This window comes from Condylura cristata, unplaced genomic scaffold (genome assembly GCF_000260355.1).
Source record: "Condylura cristata isolate star-nosed mole 26May11 unplaced genomic scaffold, ConCri1.0 scaffold00020, whole genome shotgun sequence".
NCBI lineage: Eukaryota > Metazoa > Chordata > Mammalia > Eulipotyphla > Talpidae > Condylura > Condylura cristata.
The window spans coordinates 20,650,806-20,678,318 of record NW_004567121.1 but is presented as its reverse complement, the minus strand read 5'-3'; the positions used below and the strand labels follow the sequence as shown (position 1 = coordinate 20,678,318).

Here is a 27,513-nt window from a genome sequence, read left to right as displayed (position 1 = left end):
AAAAAAAAGGGCCACCCTGGTGGCACAACGGGTCAAGTGTTAGCCCTATGAAGCTATCAGCAGCCACTGTAGCACAAGTTCAATTCCTGGCCAGGAAACAGGAGACTGTTCCTGTCCTGTTCTTTGCTCACCTCAGCCATGTACTTCAGTAGATCTGCCTGTTCTGCTCCTTACTCTGTCTCTGGTGAACTCTTACCCTCCTGCACCTCTGGCTTACACTCAGCTCTTATATTCATAAATAAATAAATATTTAAAAGAAAAAAAAAAAAACCTGCAATAATTTAAGACTGGTTTATAACAACCAAGATTTATATACATATAATGAGTATGTGTTTACATACATATCTATGCACCTTTTTAAAGCATAAGTTCAGATTTTACAATAGGAAATATGATTTCCATAATGGAAAACTTTTCTTGTAAAGTAGGAAAATCTACTTGCCTTGCTTACAAAAACTACACATATATAATATACCCAATGGCTTGAATCCCTACTCCATACTGACTGTGTCTTCTAAAAATCCAATTTTAGATAATACACATTAGGTGAGTTAATACTGTCTAAAACAGCAGAAGCAAATAGAAATATATTAAGACATATCAGTTCTACTCCAAGTAATTTTCTATTCTTTTCTAGGGAGAGGAAACCTCCCAAAGAAGTAAGTGCCAAGAAGACGGCATTTAGAGTCAATATCTAGACAGGAGAGGCAAGTTTCCCTCTGAAAGTTATGATTGGAACATCTCTGTGTTGATTTAATGTTGTACAGCAGTGTTCTGGCAAACACATCCAATTAAGTATTAGGTTAAAACAAGTGAGGTTACCTGTTTGGGAATACTCCAGGATGCAGGCAAGAGTGCTACGGATCAGAGCTGTCCACTGTTTTTGAGTATCCTCAGTTTTGGCCAGTGAAAGAGTCACAATACTTTTAATCCCTTGAAGAGCTGCACTGACTGGTGGAGCAACCTGATTATCTGCAGACTTTATTGCTGTGTCTTTCAATATTCTTGCAATTAAAAACAGAATTGTAGGCAGGATTGTCATACATCCTGAGATAAAAACAAATCAGATCACCTCATCACCTCATAACTACTTCAATTCCTGTATTACAGTTATTTCAAGTACAAATATCTTTTACAACTGGTTGTTTAACATTATTTCTTTTCCTTGTTTTTTTTTTTTAACAGAATTTACTGCACTATTACCACTAAGCTTCGATATTTGAAAAAGAAAAAGAAACAAAAAAAGAAATATTTTCTTTTTTTCCCTAAGTAGCCTTGTATAAATTACTTTCAATAACTCACCTATTTAATACATCATGACCTTCATAATAAAAATGAGAAAATAGAAAAATACTACAATATGCTTGAGAAGTATCTGAATAAGTAGGTGACTCTTGTTGCAATCCTAAGACACAGAGTCATTGTTCAGTATATGAAAATTGGCCTAACCAAAGCAGGAAAACAAAAAGAACTTATGGTAAGAAAATGAAATATAAAAATTCTGGAATTTGTAGTTGAAAGAACTTTAATATCAAATCCAACCTTCTCCTTAAAGACTCCCCCATTTCCACCAAGAAAAACACCATCTTTGTCTCCAAGAAAAACACCAATGAGTGAGAATTCACTATTTCCATATCTGGAGGCTTTTGCTGAGCTAAAAAATATACCTTATATCAGGGAGATGCAAATTAAAACCACAATGAGATACCACCTCACCCCAGTGAGAATGGCACATCTTCAAACAACTAGCAAAAACAAATGTTGAGAAAAAGGAACTCTCCTGCACTTCTGGTGGGAATACAAACTAGTACAACCACTATGGAAAACTGTTTGGAGGTTCCTCAAACTGCTAAACATGGAGCTTCCCTAAGACCCAGCAATCCCACTCCTAGGTATCTACCCAAAAGACACAAAAACACTGATTGAAAAAGATACCTGTACCCCCATGTTTATTGCTGCTTTATTTACAATTGGAAAAATATGGAAGCAGCCCAAATACCCAAAAGTAGATGACTGGATTAAAAAGATGTGGTACATATATACAATGGAATATTACTCAGCAGCCAAAAAAGAGAAATACATGTCTTTTGCAGCAACTTGGATGCAGCTGGAAAAGATCATGCTTAGTGAGATAAGCCAGAAAGAGAAAGAAAAATACCGATGGTTTCGCTCATAGCAGGAGTATAATGGACCAGGCGAGAAAATAATAAGAATAATGAACAGCCATATACCAGAGACATTTTGTGGGGGTGGAGTGGGGAATGGGATCAAAAACGGGGGGGTGGGGAGGGAAGTGCACGGGATTATAGTGATGGCACACGGGTGACTTGGTGATGGAAAATCCGCGGGGATTACAATTTTTACAAAATGATGTAAAAATAAACAAAAAAAACTCTTAAGAAAGAACAACTACTCCTTTTACACTCAAGATTTATGAGGAAGTAAGTCATAATAATGCTTAACATAAACACAAGCTAACCTTTGTCCACTATAACATATTAAGGCCAATACCATACCAGCAGGTGAGCAAAGGGATGGCAAGTCAGAGAGGATAGTGACTGTGGCTGCCACCAAACGGGCACTTTCTTCTGACAGTCGTGTTTTCGTGGCTGTGTGGCTTGGAGATTCTGACATCTTGGTACTAAGGTGTGGCATATGTCGTACTAAAATGAACATTAACAGCTCCATTGTTGCAAACACAAGAGATTTTCCAGGAATAAGACCACCACTGTCACCTCCTTCTCCTAATACAGGACAGGATTCTTTTTCCATATCATCTTCATCTTGGATAAAAGAACATTTGGTGAAAAATCAGAAAAAAAAAAAAAAAACACTGAACAATAGATGAAACAACATAATATGTATGTTTGAGAAAGACTTTTTCAAAAGAATTTACAAATGAATGTCTAACTGACGTCACCTATCATTCTCAGAAAAATTCTAGGCCTCATGAGAATTGTTTGACGACTCTCCTTAAAAGTAAATAACTATTAACAAAAAAAAAAAAAAAAAAAAGTAAAGGACTATTGATGCTTTAGTTGAAAACTTTTATTAGGTATTTTAGTTAGAACTGTATTTTATAATAAAAGTAATATATATTTCAGGTTGAATCATATGAGTTGATACTTTTGTGTAGGTTCTTTCTAATGACAGCAAAGTCAACTGCAAAACTTCTAATTGTATGATATATTTTTAAAATGTATAGGCATTAATATTTTTAAAACTAGGGCACTAATAAGATCTTCTTAAAATTAGCATAATTTTTAGTGCTTACTTAGAGTGTTTCTTTTTTCTTGCAAATAATCTTGAGCTGCTCTTACTATCTGTTGTACAACTCCAGTAACCAGCAGCTGGACAGATGGTGGGTTCCAGGTCAGTAGGAGGCGGTGCAAAACATTCAGCAATTCAACACCAATCAACTATTATAAAAAAATATACGGACTTAATTCATTTTAGTTTCAAATGGTGAATTTGTATTATTAAAATCTAACAGCATATAGGACTATGTAACAAAAGACAACATTTAACAATCTTAAGAAATTGTCGTATTTTATCCCAACATAATTTTCAGTCAACAAATGATCACTTACTTAAATACTTTTAATATATCCAAAATGATCATCTTCTTATTTATTCTCTCCATGTGGACTAAACAGTATTATTATGATCTAGGACCACTAAAATTCATGAGCACCCAAGAGATATCTACCAGAAATTCTAGGCACTCCTGATAGGCCCCTCTCTGAGTCATCTCTGAAATGATCATTTTACCACTTCCTTTGCCTCTTACAAACCCAATGAATTGGCCTTAACTTTCAAATGAGAAAGAAAACTTACCTGCAACAAAAGCAACTCATACCTCTTTCCCTAAGATCAAGTCTAAGGACTGCCTAACGATTCTTCAGGATCCTCAATTATATCTCATACATATTAAACTCTCTTTCTAGTTAGGATCTTCCTCCCAATATAAAGAAAATGTTTATCTTTCCTTCTCCAATTTCCTCCAAAACTTCTCAATTCTTTCATCTAACCTCATGATCTCCTCTATCCCTGCATTGTTTCTTTTTTAATCAGTTTAAATTTTCTTCACCCTCTCATCCTCTCTTCAATCTTTTATAACTTGGATTCTACTCCCTTAAGAAAATTATCTTTTTAAGGTTACCAATAACCTACTATGAACTATTTTCTGTCCTTTACTTCATTGGCTTCTTTTGATACAGCTCTCTATTTTGGAAACTCCTCTTTCTTTGATAGCTCTGTTTTGAGTGGGTTCATCCCATCTCTGGTATTGATTTATTTCCCTCATCTCAAACCTTATTTACTATTTAAAAGGTTTACTATTTATAAGGGTCCAGTCTTTCCCTTTTTTTTTTCTTCCTTTTATCCGGGTTTCCTAGACTGGTATACTTGTTTCTCTATAATTCTCAAAGAAAATCTCATAAGTAGCCTCCGTTCTCATCTCTTACAAATTAACTCTACAAGTTTATATAGTGATCAAATATACACATATACATGATTTCTGAAATACAAATTTAATTGTCACTCCTGTATGAAGATATTTTTAATGATTACTAGTCACTTTCAAGACATATTTTGAACACTAACATGCCATAAAGAAATCTTCATAATCTGGCCTTTATCATCACCCAGCCTCATCTAACACTTATATATTTTGTTCACCTGAATCAGAAAATGATAGTTGTGTCCTTGAACTTATCATATTATCTCATGCACTCTTATCTTTGTATTTGCTGTTCTCACTGAGGGGAAAAACTAATTCTCTTGTGCTCATTAATCACTATAATAAAATTTGACTAAAGATAACCTCCATTGAGAAGACATCCTTTGTGGTGAGAATATGTGTTCCTCTCTTCACATGATATTTTTTTATATCAAGATAGGACTTATCATACTTTATGTTTCTCTTAACTTCATGCAGCAAAATCATTTTTGAAATCTTTAGCTTTAGACTGCATCTGATACAGTATAGTCTGATGATGTTGAAATGATAGGCTTCAACTTAGAAAATATAAATCCATCCTATTAAAGCAGTGTTTGAATAAACAGAACATTACTTAGTCTCTAAAATGGTAAGGCTCTTAGCTGTGTGAGATGTGTTCAAAGCAAGATAACTGAGTGTAGATATAGTAGTCTCTCTTTACTCATAGACTACATTTTATAGCTTTGACTACTTGAAAAAACTACTTGATGGTTCTTGCAGTAATCTGTTTAGCTGAGACAAAGCTAAACTGCCAGGCTGAGTTATAAAGAAGAGTTCATTAGTGAGTGATTTGTAATCACACAACAAAGACTGTTTTATTTTGGTCAGCATTACATGCAAAACTAATTTGTATATAATAAAATGACAGCAACTTTGTTATCTATTTGTGTTTTATGAAAAATTAACCCCAGTGATACCATATAGCAGTGATGGTGTCACAAGAGGTGGCTTCTATTGTAAAACTTAAATAATTCCCAGTTAAAATGAATAACAAATCTAGATGTAGCTTCATTTTGTAACATGAATATTTAAATATTCCATACAGAATTTAGAAAAAGTAGTTTATTAAGCTGTTTAGATAAGTACTTGAATCAGTACAAAAACATTTTATTAAGCGGGAGATAAAACTTTATTAAACATTTAATAGAGGTATATTTAACTTAGCAGTCTGGTAAAATACTTCTGCCCTTTATCAGTAGAATCATTACATGGGACTGAAGTCAAAGTCACCTCTTAATTTTTTGGTTTAATTTGACTGATAGCGAACAATGACATAGTATAGCTATGTCTGATCATGCAACACTCAGTATTGTGGTGTTAGAAACGGACTGTACCTGATCTTCTGCAATATGGATTCGGGCATATGGAGAATCTAACAAAGTATGCAAGGCCTGTAGACATGCGGTAACGTGTTCAATAGGCTCCTCGGGCCGAGGGGAACAAAGGAACTGTATACTCACACCTGCAATATACAAAATACAAAAATATGCGTTCACAAATGTAAGACTTTGTTGCTTTGACACTGTTTTCCTCCTTTTTTTAAAAAAAAAAAATTTATTTATGCATACAGAACTTGGGTACAGGCCAGGGGCACAGAGGGTGGTGAGAGGATTCACCAGAGACAGTGGAGAGCAGAACAGGCAGATTGACAAATTACACTGCTGAGGGGAACAGCGGGCGGGCCAGCAGAGGTCCTCCATGCCATGTGGGTCAGCTTCCTGGCCTGGGATCAAACTTGTGCTGCAGTGGCTTCAGAGAACTTCATAATGCGGTACTTTAACCTGTTCAGCCACCAAGGAGAGACCTGTTTTCTTCCATTTTAACCTGTATTTTTCACAGATTACTTTAACATAAATTTTTAGTACTTTAACCGTGAGCTGGATATAGTTTCAAAAATAAGCAGCCAAATTTAATATAGATTGTAGCCTTGCAATTAATTCAATAATCATATTGGAGGTGCTTATGAGAGTTTCGATCATTGGGTTGATTAATAAGACATTCAATTTTTTATTTCTAGGACATTTAAAAGTAGTATTTTAAGAATAGCTTCACCAAAGTTATAAAATTACTTCTCATTAAATGGTTGCCAAACAACAGTTCATATATACAGTTTTTTAAATTGCGAGCTACAGAGGTAAAATGATGGTATAGATAACAACTGCTCTTAATCTACCTAAGGGGGAGGTCATTGCTTTAGAAGTCTTTCACATTTCACTTATGAGATCTACTGACAAATTCTACAATTTTCACCTTATTAATTGTTCTCTTTTTCCTCCAAAAGCATAAGACTATTAAAAGCTTCATTAGAATGTTAAAATTCTTAAATGTCAAAGAACACCTATTAAGCAATTACAAATTAAAATTTATTCAAATGTGCTTTAACTTTGCATTTTATTATTTTCTTATGGGACAATTCATTAAGTGCTAAGTAAAAATATCTGCTTTTGGAAAAAATTAAGTCCAGCTTTTTTCCTTGAGCTATTCAACATCGCTCCGTGAATGAACATGTTAGTTAAAAAATTTAAAGTAGTTTTTAATATTAAATGTTTAAATTAAAAATTCAGTTGACAATTTGAAAATGTCTAAAAAATTCCTTTTACTATTCCTTTCCTGAATTGTGCTATAGAAAACTTCTCTATAGCACTGAGGTATGAGGTTTAGAACATACCAAAAGATGGCTTTTTTTCCCACTTTTTCCCACTTCCACCTCTTATTTTGAGCTGGAGATACTTGAGAAACATCAGATACAGAAAGGCTTTCTGACCTGCTTTCTACTATAAAACAGGTCAAAATATTTCTCATGAGAAAGGTACCCTATTCTCTCTGTACCAGGAAGAGATGAACAACCTTGTAACCAGAGGCTGCAAGTTGGTATTAAATGGATCTATACAAACAAACCTACTAAAATAACCCTTCTGTTCCATTAGTTTTCCACATATATTTCTTACTCATTATCCCACAATTTACTGTTCACTTCAATCCCCTTTGTCTTGTTACTTCTCCATAGCATATCATTCTTTGTATAAAATAACATGTAAGCTTTTGGGCATAAGAGCTTCTTTGATTTTCATTTTCTGTCTAAAAACTCGTATGTACATATAAAAATATTTAATACATTTATATCTTTTCCTCCTGTTAATCTATCTCATGTTGGTCTCATTCTTAAGTTAGCCACAGAACCAAGAGGGTAAAAAGAAGTTTTTTCTCTTCTACAGATACAAATTTTTTGAAAAGTGAATCATCTTAAAAATATATTAATATGGCACACTTACCTAAAATTAGATGCATTCTGTCTTTGTTAATTTCTGGCAAAGATTTAGCACTAGGTGTTGCTCCTGATGTTTGGTTTAAAGTGACAGCGCGTTTTTGTAAACCAGATATTGCTGCTGCTTCTGCTGATTCTGTACATGTAAATCCTGTGCTATTTAACCAAAGTGCCACTGCATGGAGAATTGGGGCCCAGGAGTTTCTGTAGTGAAGTCTAGCTGTGTCAATAGTCTCAGGAGTATAAAATGCTCCACCTATGAAACAACCAGACCAATCAAAAAACATTACATTTATTGCATTTATTGAGAATGTCACTGTTTATGAACAACTAACTTAAAAATATTCTTTACACATTGTCTTAGTCCATTTGGATAAACAAAACACACATCACAGACCAGCTGTCTTATTTTTCTTAAGCAGTTTCAGATAAAGGAGCCAGCGTGGAGGAATTGTCTTCTTCCAGATTCACAGCCAGCAACTCCTTACTGTGCCATCATCTGACAGAAATGCTAGGGAAGGCAAAGTGGAGGGAGGGAGTCTTTTTTATAAGGGCACTAATGCCAAACATGACAGCTCTACCCTTATAAACACACACATTCCAAAGGCCCCCTACCACCTAATACCATATTGGGCATTAGAACTGCAATGTATGAATTCTGAGAACTCAAATTTTCAGATCACAGCACATACAAAAGAGCAAACTGGCTAAGAAAATACTCCTAATACAAAGTCACCAAAATGAAAGCCTTTCCTGCAGGTGCTGAACCAGGGTACCTGGCTCTTCCTTCCTGATACTAGGGCTATAGTGTCTCCTCTGCAACTGCTGAAACACTGTCTCCTCTACTTTTACTTACCACTTGTGGTCACAGGCTTCCTCTTCATCATTGTGTGTGACTCCTACATCCCTTAACAATTTTGTATTATAACCTAATTCTTCATTTTTTTTCTTCTGATAGTCTTCTCTTCCCCATTTTCACCATCAAATCAAGGACTTCCTCATCTGTCTGTGCATATATCCACTGAGTAGCATAGCAATATACTTCTTCATGGTTATGCAGGACTTATTAGAGAACTCTAGTTCATACAGTTATACAGTAACAGTGTGAACAGTTTTGTTTAAGCTAACAAATAAGGTTTATGTTGTAGTTGAACCCACAAATGCAGTATGGAGAATATGCTCTAATGGAGTGAATGCTAAGTTGAAGTACACAGAAATTTTAGATGTTTGCTCTGTGTTGCTAGTCTCCACCAATTCCATTTTGTTTGCTTACTCTAGCTCTGAATGCAGTACTTACCATCTGGGGGGAGCTGACTGGCAAATTCAGCTGGTAAAGTCAAAAGTGCGTAGTCTTTTAATGCTGCCAACCAAAGGCGGCTGAGTGTTGGCAGTTCAGGTTGTACAAGTGTTATTAAGCTATCAGGTGGCAGTTCATCTATGGTGCCATAATCATCATCGTCATCATCAGCATTTTTAATTGCTCCTTTTGGTTTTGATTCTGCTTCCTTTTTAATATTCATTGCAACCACATATACCTAGTAACACAGTTACCAAGAGAAAAGTAATAATGGGTTATATAAAAAATAACATTCTAAGTTGTTATGATTGTAAAGTTGAATCATCAAATACTAAAGCGTATACAGCATGAATTCCTTCTTGGAAAGAATAATCCCACCTACTTTGAAGACAATCTTATATTGACCTGAGTTGGGCTAGTCCTCTATCATATTTCTTGATTCTCTTTCCTTCTTCCCTTTTTTCCCTTCCTTTCTTTCATCAAAGGGTATAACCTTCTGTTTACTCACTTAACTTTCTGACTTGAAAAGTAGAGAAAAGAAACAATCAGACTATCTTCTTCTTATATTAGACATTTGCATTACCTTGAGAAAAAGTAACACTTCTACCAAGGAGAACATTTATGTTACCCATAAAACAAAAAACATTATTTTATTTTCTTTCCCAAGACAAATATGGTAGCAGGGGGCCCTCCCTGGTGGTGCAGCAGGTTAGAGCACAGCACTAAGAAGCTAAAGCACTGCAGCATGAGTTCCATTCTCGGCCCTGCAGGTGACCCACATGGCCTGGCAAACCTCTCCTGACCAGCCCAACCTCTCAGCAGCGTAGTTCATCAATCTGCCCATTTTGCTCCGTACTCTGTCTCTAGTGAATCTTCCCACTGCCCCTGACCTCTGGCCTGTACCCCAGTTCTGTATGCATAAATAAATAAATCTTTAAAGAAAAAATGTTAGCAGGATAAAAGAATTTAGCAATATTTTATGTGAAAGATATTATCATAGTGTATAGTCTATAAAAAAATTGGAAAATAACACTAATGCCTTGTTATAGTATGTATTTTATGTGGAAAAGACAATCACCTAGAATAGTTCTTAAAAAACATTTCAATTCCAAAGCACTGGATTTATAATCTACTTTTAATTAAACACATATATATGTTTACATGTTCTCATGTAAATAAACATCGGTGTGATAAATTATTAAAAAAAAAGAAACACTAATTCCCATGATACCTTATTGAACTCTATATACTTCTACTTTTTCTTCCATGAATGTAAACAAACAAAAGCCCAGCTCTCTCATCTAAGCTATATCATCTGAACCCTGCAGGCTTTCAGCTGGCAGTTGCCCAATGGGTGGTCAGAGCAAATGAAATGTTGGGTCATCAGACATAGGAATAAAGAGTATCTTGAAACACCTGAGGGCAAATAAGAATCTGAAAATATTGGCAGAAGGAATTTTAAACAGTAGGTTTAAAACAATATAATTATTTTTAAAAACTGGGTAAACAAAGGATATCAATCAGTGTTAAAAGGCAAAACAAAACCTTATAGCTTTGAAATAAATGAATGGGAGTAGGTTTCTTAAAATTTAATCCAAGAGGAGATTCTTAGCATAAAATATTTTATATCACTTATATTTGTAGTTTTCTCCTGCCTAATTTTTCCATAAGGAGGGCCCTTCCTCAAGACAGAAATAAAAAAACTGATTAAAATTATAATTTCAAGGGTTTAATAAGAATTCTTTTGAGACATGAATTTAACATGTGATTCAGTGACAAAGAACAAGTGACCGATTTTTAAAGTTTCCCCATAGGAAAAGTCTGTTTCAACAGAGCAAAAATTTGGAATCTTCTGATAAGAGGAGTAGGGAAATATTTTCTCATGGATAGAGAAAAGGCTCAAAAGCAAGAGTCCATGGTTACCTCTGCCCACGCTTTAAGAACAGCCAGTTTTTCCATGGTGGTTGCACTCTCTCGGTACAACTGGCTGGAAGATCCTTTTCCAGCCTGCACTTTGTCCAAAGAAGAAACAAGCAGATTGTGTACTCGACGGAGATCATTGAGATCACTGACGACTCCACTTCCAATCCATGTACTACAGACCTAGCCAAAGAAAATTTAACAAATTTTATATAAAAAGAAACAACATAGGCCCTCCCTGGTGGCGCAGCGGGTAAAAGCACTGCACTAAGAAGCTTAAGCCACTTCCGCATGAATTCGACTCACGCCTGCCCTGGAGGAGATCCACATGGCCCGGCAGACCTCTCCTGACCCGCCCGCTGCTCCCCTCAGCAGTGTACTTCGTCGATCTGCCTGTTCTGCTCCCCGCTCTGTCTCTGGTGAATACTCTCACCCTCCACATCTCTGGCCTGTACCCCAGTTCTGTATGAATAAATCAAATAAACCTTTTAAAAAAAAAGTAACAACATATAATAGTAAATATGATTATTTTTCCTTTGGGATAGAAACATAAACCAAAACCAATTAATAAAACAAAAATCTCCAATGCTATGCTTTAATATCTATCTATCTATCTATCTATCTATCTATCTATCTATCTATCTATCTATCTATCTATCTATAACAAATCAACAAGTATAGAATTTATCTGCTCCTATATGGGAAATGAAACAAAATTTATTTATATGTCTCCATTATCAATTTGATAACAAAAAATTTTTTTAAAGATTTATTTATTTGCGCATACAGAACTGGGGTACACGCCAGAGGCTCAGGGGTGGCGAGAGGCTTCACCAGAGACAGAGTGGGGAGCAAAACAGGCAGACTGACGAAGTACACTGCTGAGGGGAGCAGCGGGCGGGTCAGGAGAGGTCTGCCGTGCTATGTGGTCACCTCCGGAGCAGGTGGGAATAGAACTCATGCGGAAGTGGCTTTAGTTTCTCAGTGCTGTGCTTTAACCCATTGCGCCACCAGGGAGGGCCATAATTTGATAAAAATTTTAACAGAAAAGTCTTTAACCCAAATCAGTTCTATCATGAAAAATTCTTCTACAACATTTTGGCTTATTATAGGTAAAGGGTTATTCTGGGTTCTATGGAAAAGATTGAAAAAGAAAAAAGGAAAGGGAGAATAGACCCTTATAGACTCTGTCCTCAAGTAAAAAAAATAGAGTGAACATATGAGAAATGTCTTACTATTGCAAAACGACACTTGAAAACAAAGAAGAGATTGATCCTAACACGAGAAATGGAAATGCTTAAGCAGGAAGGTGTGTAGGTTAGGGTCTAGGGGGTCTCGGTATGTTTAGGTATAGGAGAGTTACATGAAGGAAGAGAGGACATTAGGGAAATTAACTGGGATCATAGAGTTGGAGAGTACAATTAAATTCCATCTCACTTGAATTTAGACTTTATTCCATAGACAATCATGAGTTTCTAAGGTTGCTGGGCAGGAGGATATTATTAGATTGTGCTTTAAGAAAATTGCTCCAGTACTTATGCATAAAAAAGAATGTGTTTAGACAGTAAGCAATATGTTCAGCTAAGTGACTAATATATATCAGAGATGACATGGATCAAACTGGGAATGGAATGAAAAAGGAGAGGCATCTGAGGCGACTTAAAGGTACAAATTACTGAATCATTAAATTTAGAACCATTAAACATTTTGGTGGTAGGGCAGGAACATGAAAAAACATGAGGAATCAAAGACTGCCTAATTTTAATTGCCAAAGCTTCTAACTAGTATAATGAAAAGAATGTGTCACTACTGCTTTAGAGAGATAGCATAAAAAAAAATAGGGACGTTTATTGGAGGCAAAAACTTAAGAGAACAAGATTTTGATTAGGAGTATTTTGACATGCTGCATTCAGTGTACTAGTAAGAGACTCATAAAGATAGTCAACAGGCAGTTGGAAACTTTGGATTTCAGAAGCAAGGTCAGAGAGAGCCATGTAGACCTGGGGAACCACAAAAGGTGATAATTAAAGTAATGTTAGATTAATCAATATTGTAGTCTCAATCTGCTTCATGTCAGGGACAATGAGTACTGTCAGCTCAGGTCTGCTACCAAATAAATGATGAAAAACCTTTTAAAGAGCATTTGGATCTAAAAAAGGTATTGAGAGCATTTGTAGGCAGCGATGCTCACCACTCTTACCACCAATGCTATTCAAAGCATGTGGATAATGAATCATAGTTAATGGAGTCTTTCTAATTTTGAGACTCTTAAATAGTTAAGAATACTTATGTGTACTACTTTATTCTCTTGCAATCCTATCTTCAAAGAATTAAAAAGTGAATTTGAGTATGATGGGCCAGGCGCGAAAATAATAAAAATAACAAACAGCCATATACCAGAGACATTTTGTGGGGGTGGAGTGAGGAATGGGATCAAAAATGGGGGTGGGGGGGGGGGGGGAGGGAAGTGCACGGGACTATGGTGATGGCACACAGGGGACTTGGTGATGGGAAACCCATGGGGATTACAATTGAGATTAAAAAAAAATGTACAAAATGATGTAAAAATAAACTCTTATTAAAAAAAAGTCAATTTGATACAAATTAATAATGGATTTAAAAACTGATTGTTATCATACTGATGGTAAAATCAAATGCCAGTCAAAACAATGTTGAAGATGTAATAATAATCGAAGTGAAGAGACATAAGTATGAAAATAAAGAGTTGTTATTCCTAAGGAAATGCATGTATTAGAGAGATCTGACAGATATATCCGTGAAAGTTACCAGAAATATAACTGAAAGTTTGGGAAAATTATAAAAACTAAAGATTTGAAACTGCTTGCTTTGTGAAAACCTAAATGCTACCTCTACTGTAATGAACATGACTGAAATTTGCATTATGAGTTTGGTACATGAGAAAGATAAAGCATCACTGAATGAGCAAAATCATATTCAGAAACAGATCAGGGCCTTATATCAAAAGAGGGGTGAATGAATACAATACATATGTTCTAGTTAAAATATTTAGAATATATATATGTTTGTGATTCTGAGATTAATTTTTGATTAACCACCATCCTCAATTGTGTTACAGTTGAGGGTCTTTTTATAAAGCCTAATAATTAACCCTTATTTTCAGGCTTAGTTAGGATGTTTATTCTAGTAAACAAGCTAGGAAGCCATGTGTCATGATATGTCCAAAGCTAACTTCCTACTTTGCCTCAAGGAAAGCAACTTGCAATCCTCTGTTCTGCCTTTTTCAAAACCAGTTTTCCTCCCAGGAAACAGAAGGACAACAGGTCAAAAACTTGTCTGCCACAAGAAAAGCAGATGTTTCTTCCAAAAAAAGTAGATAACTAGGCTGCAGAAATAAGAAATTGAAGGCAAATCCAATAATAAGAAATTTTCACACTTCTCTTTCACAAACTGAGTTTCTAATAATCAGGAGTTCTCCCTGAGAAGGTTTGTCAGCTTAAATTCTATGCTCTGAAACATCACACAATACATTATTTATACAGGAGTAGATTTCTGATGTTTGTAAGCTGGCATCCCAGAACAAATAACTCACTCTAACTCCAAAGTACCATGATCCATAGACCTCTGCTTTAAACATGGTTCCCTCTGTCTGCTACTGGTGGGAGTTCATTTCTCTGAAGCAGATTTCAGAGAAATGAATTTTGACAGTGGAAGGAAGGGACAATCCCATTCAAACACAGAGAGAACAATGTCAGACGTCAAAACTGTCAGAACATTCTCTGCAAAGAGGTGAGTGACAGTTACGTAGCTTGATTAAATCCAAGCAAAAATGATGGACCACAGTTTGTAGTTCAGGAAACTTGAAATGAAAAAGTAGTTTCTCTTATATTCCTAAGAAGGCAAATAATGAATGTTATTTTCTGAATGATAGAGTTTAATGCGTGAATTCTTTTTCAGGATGAAGTATGAAAAAGAGTAACTTATTAAAGGTGTAAATATACATGTGCTTTTGTGACTCTTCAGATATAACATGAAAACAATCCTTTTGGATTAGCTTTGCAATGAAATTTCCATATTGTAAAATTCTTTTAGGATAACTTAATACCCAGACACAGAGAAATATTATTACTTGTAGTAAAAAAATATTTTATCTATACATTTTAAATGTTGCAATCTTATTTTCATTTTAGTTCCAATTATAATTTTTATCTCTGTTCACTTGTAAATATAAGAGCTACATGCCCCAAAGTCATGTCTTCAACTATGACCCAAAAAAGGGGTGGGTGTGATTTACAACTTTATTTCATACAGAATAAAAAAGGAAACTGTTACTGTTGTATTTCCAAGAAAAAAAGAAATTTATTTGATTTTTCTTTCTTCTTAAATGTGAAATTCTAAGATATCTAAGAATGTACAGACGATAACTACAAAAAACCCTATTTTTTTCCTTACCTGACATGCTTTTGCTATTATGTCTGATGGAGTATCTTGAGAAAAGGCTGGTCTTAGAGCAGCTCCCACCTACAAAAATGAATACAAACATTTTATTTTTAAAGATAAGTAGTAAGCTCAAGGCCTCTTATGTCCTTGGAGATGAGAATGTACAAGAGACATCTTTGTTCTGTTCCTTTTTTATTACATCTGCCTTATCTCTTTTCAGCTACAATAAACTCAACCATTTTTCTTTTACTGTCCAGGAAGTTATCAGAAGCAAATCTACATGAATGCTATACCAAATAGACACAATTAAATTTGTTTTTTCCCTTTTTGTTTAGCAAGCACTTTTTTCTGATAGTCTTATGCTCTCAGATAACACAAAAGGAGTTTTCTCTCTAAATTTTCCTGAATACATTTTTACTAGTATTCACCTAAACAGTGAATCGCATTCACCTGGATTAATTCTTTTAAATACCTTAGTACTAAAAACTCACAGTCACTAAAAGACCTGAGATTATTTTACCTCAGAGACAATTTTTCTCTAAACAGAGATACTTTTAAAAGAGGGTTGCCAAGAAATATCAATTTATATACTGTTGCTATAGTAATAAAAGGAGGGTATGAGCTTTAATTTTAATAAAATTAGCAGTCATAGACTCAAATAGATTAGGCTTATACCAATAACTTGGGATAAGGAGTTAAGTGTGTCAACCCTACTGTAAGCTTTCTTCCCTTACACTAGAGGTCCACTTGCTAATGCATAGCAGCAGCTGTCTGGAAATGGAGCAAAAGCCCTTCTCTGTGATTGAAGACACACAGTGATAAATTGCAGTACTTGTATTACAAAAGTCAACTAATCACAGGCATTACGTCCTATATACCGAAGGAAAAATAAAACTGGAATACTATTGATCATATAAAAGTAGTCCATGCTATTGGATTTCAGGAAGTAGATAACGGCTGTACACTTAACTAACACAATGTTATTGCTTGTCCTTTGGAAATACAGACTAATGGCATGTGATTTAAAAAGCTTAGATGGTTTAGAATAAAAATAGTGTGTTTGTGCATGTTTGTGTTTGGAGAGAGAAAATCAATGTGAAGGGAAATAAGACAAAGTTAAAATTGGCCAATATAAGCAAATACGAAACCTTGTACTCTTGCAAGTTTTATGTTAAGTTGAAATTATTTCCACTTAAAAAGAGTGAAAAAAAGACCTTCATTCTGACAGGTTGGGTATTTGGAACTCAATAATTGAATAGAGGTTTTCTATAGCCAGTTGGGTTAGAAACTGTAAGTTCTTCACTTGTAATTAATATGGAAAAACAATGGACTACACATTATTCACAACTCTATTTTATTTAGGATTAATCTAGTGCTGTCTCTGGAGTCAAGATTTTGGTATAATCACAGAAAAAAAATTATTCTTCCCTTATTTACATAAATTTTGCCTTTATATAAGCCACCATCTATTGTGCCTCATTTGAAGAATATAAGTATATAAATCTCAAGAGAAATAAGCATGTCCATTTAGAATGAAATAAAGTCTTTTGAAAGTATCTTTCTTTCAATAATTTTAATATTATTATTAATTTATCCTTCAGTATACACGGTACAATTGCTTTTATTTTTAAAAATTTTTGATATATAGGGCCCTCCCTGGTGGCGCAGCGGGTTAAAGCACAGCACTGGGAGGCTTAAGCCACTTCCTCATGAGTTCGATTCCCACCTGCCCCGGAGAGGATCCACATGGCGAGGCGGACCTCTCCTGGCCCGCCCGCTGCTCCCCTCAGCAGTGTACTTTGTTGATCTGCCTGTCCTGCACCCCATTCTGTCTCTGGTGAATACTCTCACCCTCCACATCTCTGGCCTGTACCCCAGTTCTATATGAATAAATAAATCTTTAAAAAAAAAAACCAACTTTTTGACATATAAAAATAAAGGCAGTAAATCTACAAAATTCTCTGTCCTTGTATCTTTGAAGTGGTTTGACTAAATATCTAAACACAAGACTGAAAAACTAGACTGGAAATACTATTCATGCTTTATCACTAACATGCTATCATGACTTAAAAATAGTGACATGTTTTATATTATTGTTACTTCAGCTGTGGAGTAATTCAAACTATGTAACAGGCAATGGGAGTAAAGATGTGCATTTTGCATTAATAGATCAAATTTCCAAATATATTTCTCTAAGAAATTTTTGCTCTTAGTAATCATTCAAAAGATCAGTTTTACGGTTTTATGTAAATATCTCACATTAGCTTGATACTGCTCCAGAATCACATGACCTGGGAATTCTGGCTCAGGCACAGATGCAAACTTCTTGATAATGTCTTCAAGTGCTTGGAGTCCAGCCATCCGTAGTTGGTTACTATGATCAGTTGCTGCCATGAATGCCATTCGAATCAGGTCAGAGAGATGAAGTACCAAGAGGTCATCTGAATATAAAAAATGGAGGCAGAAGGGAACACTGTTCTAAAGGTAAATGTAGTAACAAAACATGGCATGAAATATATTTTTAAAAAAGCCTACTTTGAATCTACATATTTTGTTGTGCGTAAAAACAACAGACACTCTTTCAGAAAAGTTTCCATGTCATAATCTCTCAAGTACATTGATAAACCCTTATACAACAGAGAAAACACCATAAAATATACATGACATTTGAAGCAAAACAACAGACTACTGTAACATTAACCAAATGAGTATGTAACTGCTACAGAATATGGACTGGCAATTTTTGTTTTGCAAAAAATTATAGATATGTTTGGCTTTGCTAGCCACATAATTTCTATTGCAATTACTTAATTCTGTTGTAGTTTGAATGTAGTCATAGACAGTATATATACAAAAGTGTATGTTGTATTGTAGTAAAACTACTTATGAAAACATCCTAGGCTGAATTTGGACTATAAATTTGTAGCCTTGCTTTGGAAAAGACCTTTATAAGATATGCCAAAGGAAGGTCTTTTTCCTTTAATCTTAGAGTATAGACTGTCTGGAAAGAATTTAAGAAATATCAAACAATTTAACCATAAGCCAGGACAAAGTCAACCCTATTTAAAAAAAAATAAATAACAAAATTCAGAACTAAAATTTGCAATGCCCAGCATCTCTTAAAAGGACAAGCCGCAATGAAAGACAATTAAGAAATACAAAGGATATTTGTGTAAAGAAGTAATAAATATACTATGTATATTATTTATGTATATTAAGTAATAAATATAGTATTTTTATACTCTTTCATGCCTGTACAAATTTTCTAACTCCTGCTACTTAATACAAACCAGGGTGGTAGGCAGAACAATGGTGACCAAATATGCACATAGCATATCTGCTATAAAACCCAGTATCTGTGAACGTGTTAACTTACATGGCATGCCCAAGATTGGGGATGCCCAAAATGCGTAGATGATACTAAATTTTCCATGTGGGCAATATAATTATATAAACCATCAAAGAACAGAAATTTTCCTGGATTTAGCACAAAAAAACCCTGTAATGACTGAAGGACTAGACAGATTGAACAATGCTGACTTTGAAAAAGAAAAGACTATAAGCCAAGGACTGCAGGCAACTACTAGACGCTGGGAAGCAAAATGGGCTCACCCAGACCCTCCAAAAACAAGAGAGTCCTGCTTGATGAAAATCAGGTTGGACTTCTGATCTATAGAACTCTAAGTCAATAAATTTGTGTTGTTTTAAACTAAGCTTATGATCACTTCTTATAGCCACATGGGAAATTCATTCAACTAGTCTCTACTACCTGAAAACTCTTATCTTTAAAACCTTGTTTCAAAATTACCTCTACTGTAAGATTTTCTCTGGCTGTTCAGGAAATGAATACTACTTTTTTTATGTTCCCAAAACACTCTTCCACATTACTATTGGGATATATGATTATTTGAGTGGCAAGCCTGCCTTCTCTGCCTTCTACATTAGAAGATCTTCTAAGATAAGTATCATGTTTTTCTTTGTATCCCCAAATTGTAGCAAAAAAGAAAATTCAGTAAATATTTGATGAATCATGACAAAAGATACTATGTTCATGACATACTGTACTTTGCTGGGATGCTATGCTCAGATTCACACTTTATAAATATGCACCACTGTTTTAATTTTTGTTTATTTTTTAATCCAGTGGTGAGTTCTGTTGTTTCTTATATACAAAAGAGTAAACCAAATGGCTATTTTAAATGTATATACTTCATTATTAAAACATACAATTTGTCTTTAGATACTTAAAGATGACAGGGAGATAAAAAGACAAAGTCTAAATTGGGAATCAGTTATACTATCATCTCTCTCAGCTTCTCAGACTCTTCAATTGTAAAATGAAGATAATGGATCTGATCTGGTTTTTTTTTTTTTTGATATATTTATTTATGTATACAGAACTGGGGTACAGGTCAGAGTTGTAGGAGGTAAGAAGATTCACCAGAAACAGAGTGGGGAGCAAAACAGGCAGGTTAATAAAATGCACTGCTGAGGGAAGCAGTGGGCAAGACAGGAGAGGTCTGCCAAGCCATATGGGACTGCTCCCAGGCCAGGAATCGAACTCTGGCTGCAATGGCTGTGGATAGCTTCCCGGTGCTGTGCTTTAACCTGTTGTGCCACTAAGGGAGGGTCCTGGACCTGATCTCTTTCTAAATTCCCTACTAATACTTGATCTAAAGGATATGTGGTATAAGCTTACAAAATACAACATAAAAAAAAAGTAAGGCATTTCAATAATACATAATTTCCACTTGTCAGGTAACACCTAATGGCATGTTTGCAATCTGTCATGGCCTTCATGAATTCTGATATTCTTCATGTGGAACACTGCCAAATTTACCTCATTTCTGCACCTTAAAATTTTGCCATTTCTTTTACACTGCAGTGTTAAAGCTAAGGCAATATACTAAGGAGATACAGTTACCACCATTATTATCTTTAGGGCAAATGATTCTGAAACATGTATGTAGATAAGATACACACACACACTTTTCTTCGTCTTATCTTCCAAATGTGGATCAAGAAATAAACAATAGGTATAAAGGACAGAAAACAAAGATAAAAAGTAAATAAAACACTGTCTAAAGCACATTCCAAAGCAGTAAAGTATTTCAATCCTATAGAAATACTTCAGGGAAAACAAGTATTGATACTGAATTTACTTGTAGGGTTTCGTAGTTTAGCAGAACGTGCCATGGCAAGATCAAAGTGAGCCTGGTCTGCATTCTCACACAGGTGGATGATTCGACACAAGCAATCAGCCGCAAATACCCGAGTGGCCCAGCGAGGTGCCACAAACGGTTTTGATTTATCATCTTCGCCTAGTGTAGTAAACATGGTATCATCATCCATCTCATCTTTCTTTTCAGATTCTTCATCTTTTCCACCACTTAAGGGAGTTGCAGTACTCATATCTATAATAAAAATAAAAGCCTATTATAACAATCTCTCATATAGGACAAATAATGCTTTAGAAATATCATTAATGTTAGACTGTTTCAAATAAGAAAAGACTAAATCCTCACTCCTTTGACAACAGAATCTGCAAACATTTTTAAAAAAGATTTATTTACTTATGCATACAAGAGCTGGGGTCCAGGCCAGAAGTGGGTGTGTGTGTGTGTGTGTGAGAGGGTGTGAGGGAAGTGGTGGTGATAAGAGAATTCACCAGAGACAAAGTGGGGAGCAGAACAGGCAGATGTACTGAAATACAATCCTAAGGGGATTAGTGGGTGAGACAGGAGAGGTCTGCTGTGCCATGTGGGTCAGCTACCTGGCCAGGGATTGAGCTGGTGCTGCAGATAGCATCACAGTGCTGAAACTTAACCCCTTGTGCCACCAGGGAGGCCCAGCAAACATTTTTTTTTAAGCAATCGAAAACCAATGATAACATTAAAGAATTTTACATATTTCAGTAGTTTTATATATACTATGTTAAACTACAAAAGTAACTTGGGACTTTTATACACAAACATTTAGACTGCGGTCATTTTCCAAAAATAAAAAGTTACTAGTTTATAACATAATTTAATCTTCAACATTTTTACAATTAGTTATAATTTAAAATTATTTTTAAATGTAAGCTCAAATTTATATATATCTACATATTTATCTATATCTATATACATCCATAGTAAAACAATTTTCATTATTTTAAGCACGTTTTATATATTAAAATACGTACCACTAGAAGCTGCCAGTACATCTTTACAAAGCATTAGCCAATGGGAAAGTTTTTCTACAGCCAGTGATGAAAGCATATGTCCCAAAGTATCATGAATATCAGAACATAATTTTCTGTCTGTCTCTCGGTCTAGCATTCCAAAAAGAAGTCCCTCTAGACCTGTTTCTGTTATGTTAACACCTTGGTGTCGGCAATGGATATCACTTCGAAAACTCACTCCAGGTGCAAAAGGACTGACATCTGAAAAGCAATTATTACAAATGAAGTACAGAATTTTGTTGTATACCATAGGAAACTATGTTAAAGACCAAAGTTTATTGTAAATTCACAGTACCAACAAAGTAAGCTAACTATACATTCTATTTAATTATGTTCTTTAGATTACTTTTCTTCAGGTTTAAGCTTAATCTGACAAAACAAAAAGTAAGACATTATTTGGAGGTACTTTAAACAAATCCCCAAGGTATTCTCAATAAATGTACATTTGATTCTAACAAGAAAGAAGTGTGAGAAAGAGATACATATGTAAATAGATTTAATTCAGTGGACTGAAAAAAATTACTGTTCTATTTGTTAGAAACACAACTTGAAATTTACTCAGTCTTATAGTTCATTGATTAGTTTAAATGACCTAGCGGTCATTTAAAAATTAGGAAAATCTCTTCTAAGAAACATACAATGAAAAACTAATATTACTATGAAATAGGAGTTAAATTTCTTTAAAAATTTTTCATATTAAGGTAACAATGTGAAGGCTTCTGAAAGCATTACAAATAGTTCTACAATGTGACCTAGCAATCCCACTCCTAATACACACACACACACGCACACACACACAAAGAATACAAAAATACTAATTAGAAGGGCCACTCCTTTGTTCACTGCAGCACTATTTTTATTATTATTATTTTTTACTTTATAACAGCTTATTTTTACATCATTTTGTACATTTTTTTTTCCATCTCAATTGTAATCCCTGCAGGTTTCCCATCACCAAGTCACCCATGTGCCATCATCATAATCCCGTGCACTTCCCTCCCCACCACCCCATTTTTGATCCCATTCCCCACTCCACCCCCGCAAAATGTTTCTGGTATATGGTTGTTCATTATTTTTGTTATTTTCTCCCTGGTCCATTATACTCCTGCTATGAGTGAAACCATCGGTATTTTTCTTTCTCTTTCTGGCTTATCTCACTAAGCATGATCTTTTCCAGCTCCATCCAAGTTGCTACAGCACTATTTATAATAGCCAAGCTATAAAAAAAATCTAAGTGCCCCAAAATAGATGAGTGGATTATGTCATAAATACAGAGTGGAGTACTACTTGAAAGAAAAAAATAATCTTGTCATTTTGCAACAAAATGGTTATAACTAGCAGGGATAATGCCAAGCTAAATAAACAAGAAGGAAAAATACAAACACCAGATGGTGTAACTCGTACGTGGAATATAAAGAAATAAATTTCTTGCATTATCTGAAAATCCTCCTAATTTTTTTAATCAGCAGTAATAGTACAACTGCAGCCTTAAGAATAAATACTAGTAAGTTGACCAAAATCTAAGGTGCTCTCAACCTTGCAGGGATGGAGACAGGGATGTAGGCTGAAAAGCAGTCCTTCAAAGACAGGAGAAGGGTGGGTTGCAGAAAACTGCCGCAGTGAGGGGAATTCAAACACAGTGAGAAACATCTAAAGAAAAGGTTCCAAGGATGGTAATATTAAGGAGAGATAAGCAGAGGCCTAATTTTCATTAGACAATATAGAGTAATTACAGCAAATGTGATACCAGGAATTATGTGTCTACAACATGAATTTTCATGACTACATAGTAATTCACTGATTTAGGAGAATATTAAGTGATTTCGTCTTTGGGGATGAATTCCTACAAGAATGGCCAAAGAGTAAGTACATTTTGAAAACTTTGGGGATATGCTAACAAAAATCTTCCAGAAAATTTTAATGAATTTACACAATATCAGAAGTCCAAGTAATTTCTCTTGCAATCATACCTCTTCTCACATTGGCTGTAATTTTTTTCATCTTATAGTTTATGGGGAAAAAAGCTATCCTATGACTGCATAATAATTATTTAATCACTGGAGGTTAAAGATATTTCATATGTTATGAAGTCCACTCTCTAGTGAGGTCCGCAGTTGCAGAGAAAAGGGGATATAGTTGGGATGAGACTATCTCAGTAAGGAGTGGTATTAGGTTACCCTCTGGCTAGCATCTAAAAATTGAGCTTCCTATCATTTCCGGAAAAAAGTCTTTCGGCTTACTGTGCCTAAACCAGTTACAGAAACAATATAGTTTATGTTGCACAATTGTTTTTCTTCTCCCCGCATGAATTCTTGGTAAATACTAGACAGACCATACCTATTTGATCAGCATCCTTTAGTAAAAACCCTTGTTGCTGAGTCTCTAACAAGCTTCCCCAGCAGACAACACTTCATGTGTACTGATTGTCACAGTTCCTTTCGCGGAATGAAGCAGATACCTCAGACCTTATAAGCTTCTATGCCTGGTTTGTTCTAGACTTCACCCATATGCCTTTCCCTTTATGATTTTGGTTCATATCCTTTGGATATAATAAATCAAAAACATAAGTATGATTATACGCTGAGTCCTAGTGAAAAATAAAACACAAGGGTGGTCTTAGGAGCCCAAACACACTCATTTGTAAATGTGTAAAGTTAAAATGTAAATATACACATTTTAGTAAATTAAACAAACATATTTTGCAAGTACTTTCTACCTTAATTTGTTTTTCAATATTCATTATAATGAGTAATATGTACACTTTTTGAAATTTTACCTGTATTCAAGAGAATTCTATAGTGATCTTTTACTGTTGTTTTCTCTCAAGAAAACAATCATGTTTACTTTTGGACTTTTATAATAACTTCTCTTACATTAATAGTACAGCATTATATCTGTTCAGAGCTCTTAATATCTAAAACAAAAGTTATTTTGGTATCTTAATTACTACCTAAGCAATTTCTTAAGCACTAGAAAGCTCTTATAAAGAAATACCTTCTTCAGTTAAGTTCGACAAAGTTCTCAAACTACCTATGCCTAGAGGGCAGCTGTGAATTAAAGCAATGATTAATACCTCCGAAAGAATTAAAGGAAGCAAAAGATCTACCCTTTGCTATAAAAGCATTTACATTTATATACTAGTTTCACCAGTTATTTGGGCCTTACCTTCTTAGAAGAAAAGTTGTATGAAAAAAAAATAGACAGGCAGATTTCAGGTTCCTACCAAACAGACCATTTCTCTTTTCAGAAGTCTCTTAGTGATACCATGCAACAGTCCCAGAATTATTTATCCCTTACACAGCTTCAACACTCTCAAGGGATGGCACAAGTATCAGATCCTAAGTGGTATTCATTTTTTCAGGGATAATTTTTTAAAAGAGTGAAAATACAAAACTACCAAGAAAACTATATTGGTATTTTAGAAATGATACTAGTTTTTATTTTAAAAGAATAAGAAAATAGGTCATGTTTCAATACAACAATGTGATTTAATAAGAAATACTCGCTTGAAATGTTAAAGTATTTAAAAAAAGAAATAGTGACTGATGACATAACTTACTAGCACCACTGGCCTCTTTGTCTCCTGAACTCTTGGCGAGGCTCATGGCATACTCACAGACTTCAGCAGCTTCTCGCTGTGCAAGCTGCCTGAGACAGGCTACAGCTGCTCGTCGAAGTAAAAGATGGGAACTACATAGATGAACCTGTAAGCCATAATGACGTTAGACAGTGTATTATAAAAAGATATAATCTCACTTGCTTAAAGGATATATACGAAGGCTTTACTTGTGAAGAGGTCCTCGGTTGCTTAAAATACAAAGGATGGTTTTTTAAAAAAAATAATACTCCAATAAATGTATATAGAAAAAAAAATTTTTTTTTTAAGATTTATTTATTTGTACATTCAGAACTGGGGTACAGGCCAGAGATGCGGAGGGTGAGAGGCTTCACCAGAGACAGAGTGGGGAGCTGAACAGGCAGATCAACAAAGTACACTGCTGAGGGGAGCAGCGGGCGGGTCAGGAGAGGTCTGCCTCGCCATGTGGTCACCTCCGGGACAGGCAAGAATCAAACTCATGCGGAAGTGGCTTTTAGCTTCTTAGTCCTGTGCTCTAACCCGCTGAGCCACCGGGGAAGGCCTACAGAGAATATTTTAATAGCCAAGTCAACTGTCCCATGATCTGAGAACTAAAGACCTTATATACTTACATGAAAATCTGGAAGGCTCTTTTGCATATCTTATTTTATATATTAATCTACTAGACTTTGTTATCTACATTTTTCCAGTGCACTGAGATTAAACGCAGTAAATAAAAAATTTAGGGAGCAGAGTATACAGTAAGAATTGAAACCAAAGAAAGCCAATTGAAATAAAAAGCCAAAATCAAGCAAATGTAAACAGCTGAAAGAATTGCAAAATGAGGCCTTATAATATAGAACCCTTCTATAAACTCAAAAGTTCCTAAAAGAATTGATACAGGCTATATCCTAGTATGTGAATTATAAGATGTGGCAAAGCATAGTAAGTAACAGTCCAGGCCCTGAATGATAGAATGAATGGATTTAATTCCAAGCTCTGGCCTTAACTCCTGTAAGATCTTTAAAAAGTTGCTTGCCCGCTCTGACTTGCCCATATGTGAAATGGAAAGAGTAATTCTTTACAGGAACATAGTGAAAATAAGTCAATAAAAGTATTTTGCTTAGAATAGTAGTTGACACATGGTAATTGCTCAATAAATGTTAGCTATTATCCTTGTTCTCCTCAGAAAATCAGTATGGAAACTATCTTGTGTTAACAAAGGAAACTCAGTATGTTCCTTGTGGCTTACTGATAACTTCTACTGTAGTAAAGAAACTCAGATCCTCTTAAATGTATTCCATTTCATAAGATTAATCTCCACAGTATAATTTATATTTAAGGGGAGAAAGCATGGAAACAAGAAAATATAATTAGAGGAGTATGTATTTGTGTCTTCATCATATTTGTCAGTTGTCTATCTAATCTTGCACCACCATGTAACAAGCTCAGTTTGCTCAAGAGATGCAATCTATGTCCTCAGAGTTTGGGCATCAGAGCTTGGTTTTCAATAGGTAATACTACATACTGCAGAATGCAATCTAGTGCATACTATTAGTTGACTATATACTTTGTGGATGTTCTTTGTAAATATTTCTCGTACATGTGGCTTCTGTCTTGTGGTACACTCAAACTCCTTGGTGGTCTGGAAGTGATTCAGTAGCCTTAGTCTATGATAAAACAGGAGCTGATCTTGTTGAATGAAGCTAATTATACGACACTATATATACAGTCTAATATCTTGGCTTGTCAGTGCCTTTGTCTCACTTGGGTAACCCTCTCTCTCAACAATCTTCTTCCATGGTTACATCTATAGTGCCTTTCTTTCTCTATGTCAGCTTCCTCCTGTCTCTACTTTCCCTCTTATCTAAATGAGATTTCATAACTCATCACTCCAGAATGTCTTGTTAATATTCTTATCTCCCTCATCCTGCTGTCATTTAGCCAAGCTTGGCCAAACCCAATGATGAGTGTATCAAAACCATCTGGCTGTGTAACACCTACACCTAAGTTATTTATAGGTGCTAGGTAAAGTGGTACCATCATAAATAACACAACAGAAAGCCAAAGAGTGTCAGTGACCTCTATTGTACCCTCAGTGCTACCACAGAAATGTATATATCTCTAGTTTGTTCAATCTCCCACACCTAGTCTCAGATTTCTGAATCACTTCTTTGCTCCCTCACTTAAAGAACTTATTTTTTTTACTTGATTTAAAAAAAAAAAAAAAAATGTGGCCCTCCCTGGTGGCGCAGCGGGTTAAAGCACAGCACTGAGAATCTGAAGCCACTTCCTCATGAGTTCGATTCCC

General features: G+C 35.0%; 1 protein-coding gene across 1 annotated transcript in view; it reads right to left on the bottom strand.

Annotated features, from left to right (window-relative positions):
* Window positions 1-27,513, bottom strand: part of HEATR5B (HEAT repeat containing 5B) — a 76,161-nt gene that overhangs the window by 13,450 nt on the left and 35,198 nt on the right. The window contains exons 22-33 of the mRNA XM_004686296.2: window positions 25,185-25,329; window positions 21,587-21,826; window positions 20,565-20,816; window positions 17,662-17,843; window positions 15,415-15,483; window positions 10,987-11,166; window positions 9,064-9,301; window positions 7,774-8,022; window positions 5,836-5,963; window positions 3,275-3,419; window positions 2,517-2,783; window positions 823-1,047 (exon numbers count right to left, since the gene is read on the bottom strand). Of these exons, the coding sequence (XP_004686353.1) occupies window positions 823-1,047; window positions 2,517-2,783; window positions 3,275-3,419; window positions 5,836-5,963; window positions 7,774-8,022; window positions 9,064-9,301; window positions 10,987-11,166; window positions 15,415-15,483; window positions 17,662-17,843; window positions 20,565-20,816; window positions 21,587-21,826; window positions 25,185-25,329 (2,320 nt within the window). The remainder of the gene's footprint in view (window positions 1-822; window positions 1,048-2,516; window positions 2,784-3,274; window positions 3,420-5,835; window positions 5,964-7,773; window positions 8,023-9,063; window positions 9,302-10,986; window positions 11,167-15,414; window positions 15,484-17,661; window positions 17,844-20,564; window positions 20,817-21,586; window positions 21,827-25,184; window positions 25,330-27,513) is intronic.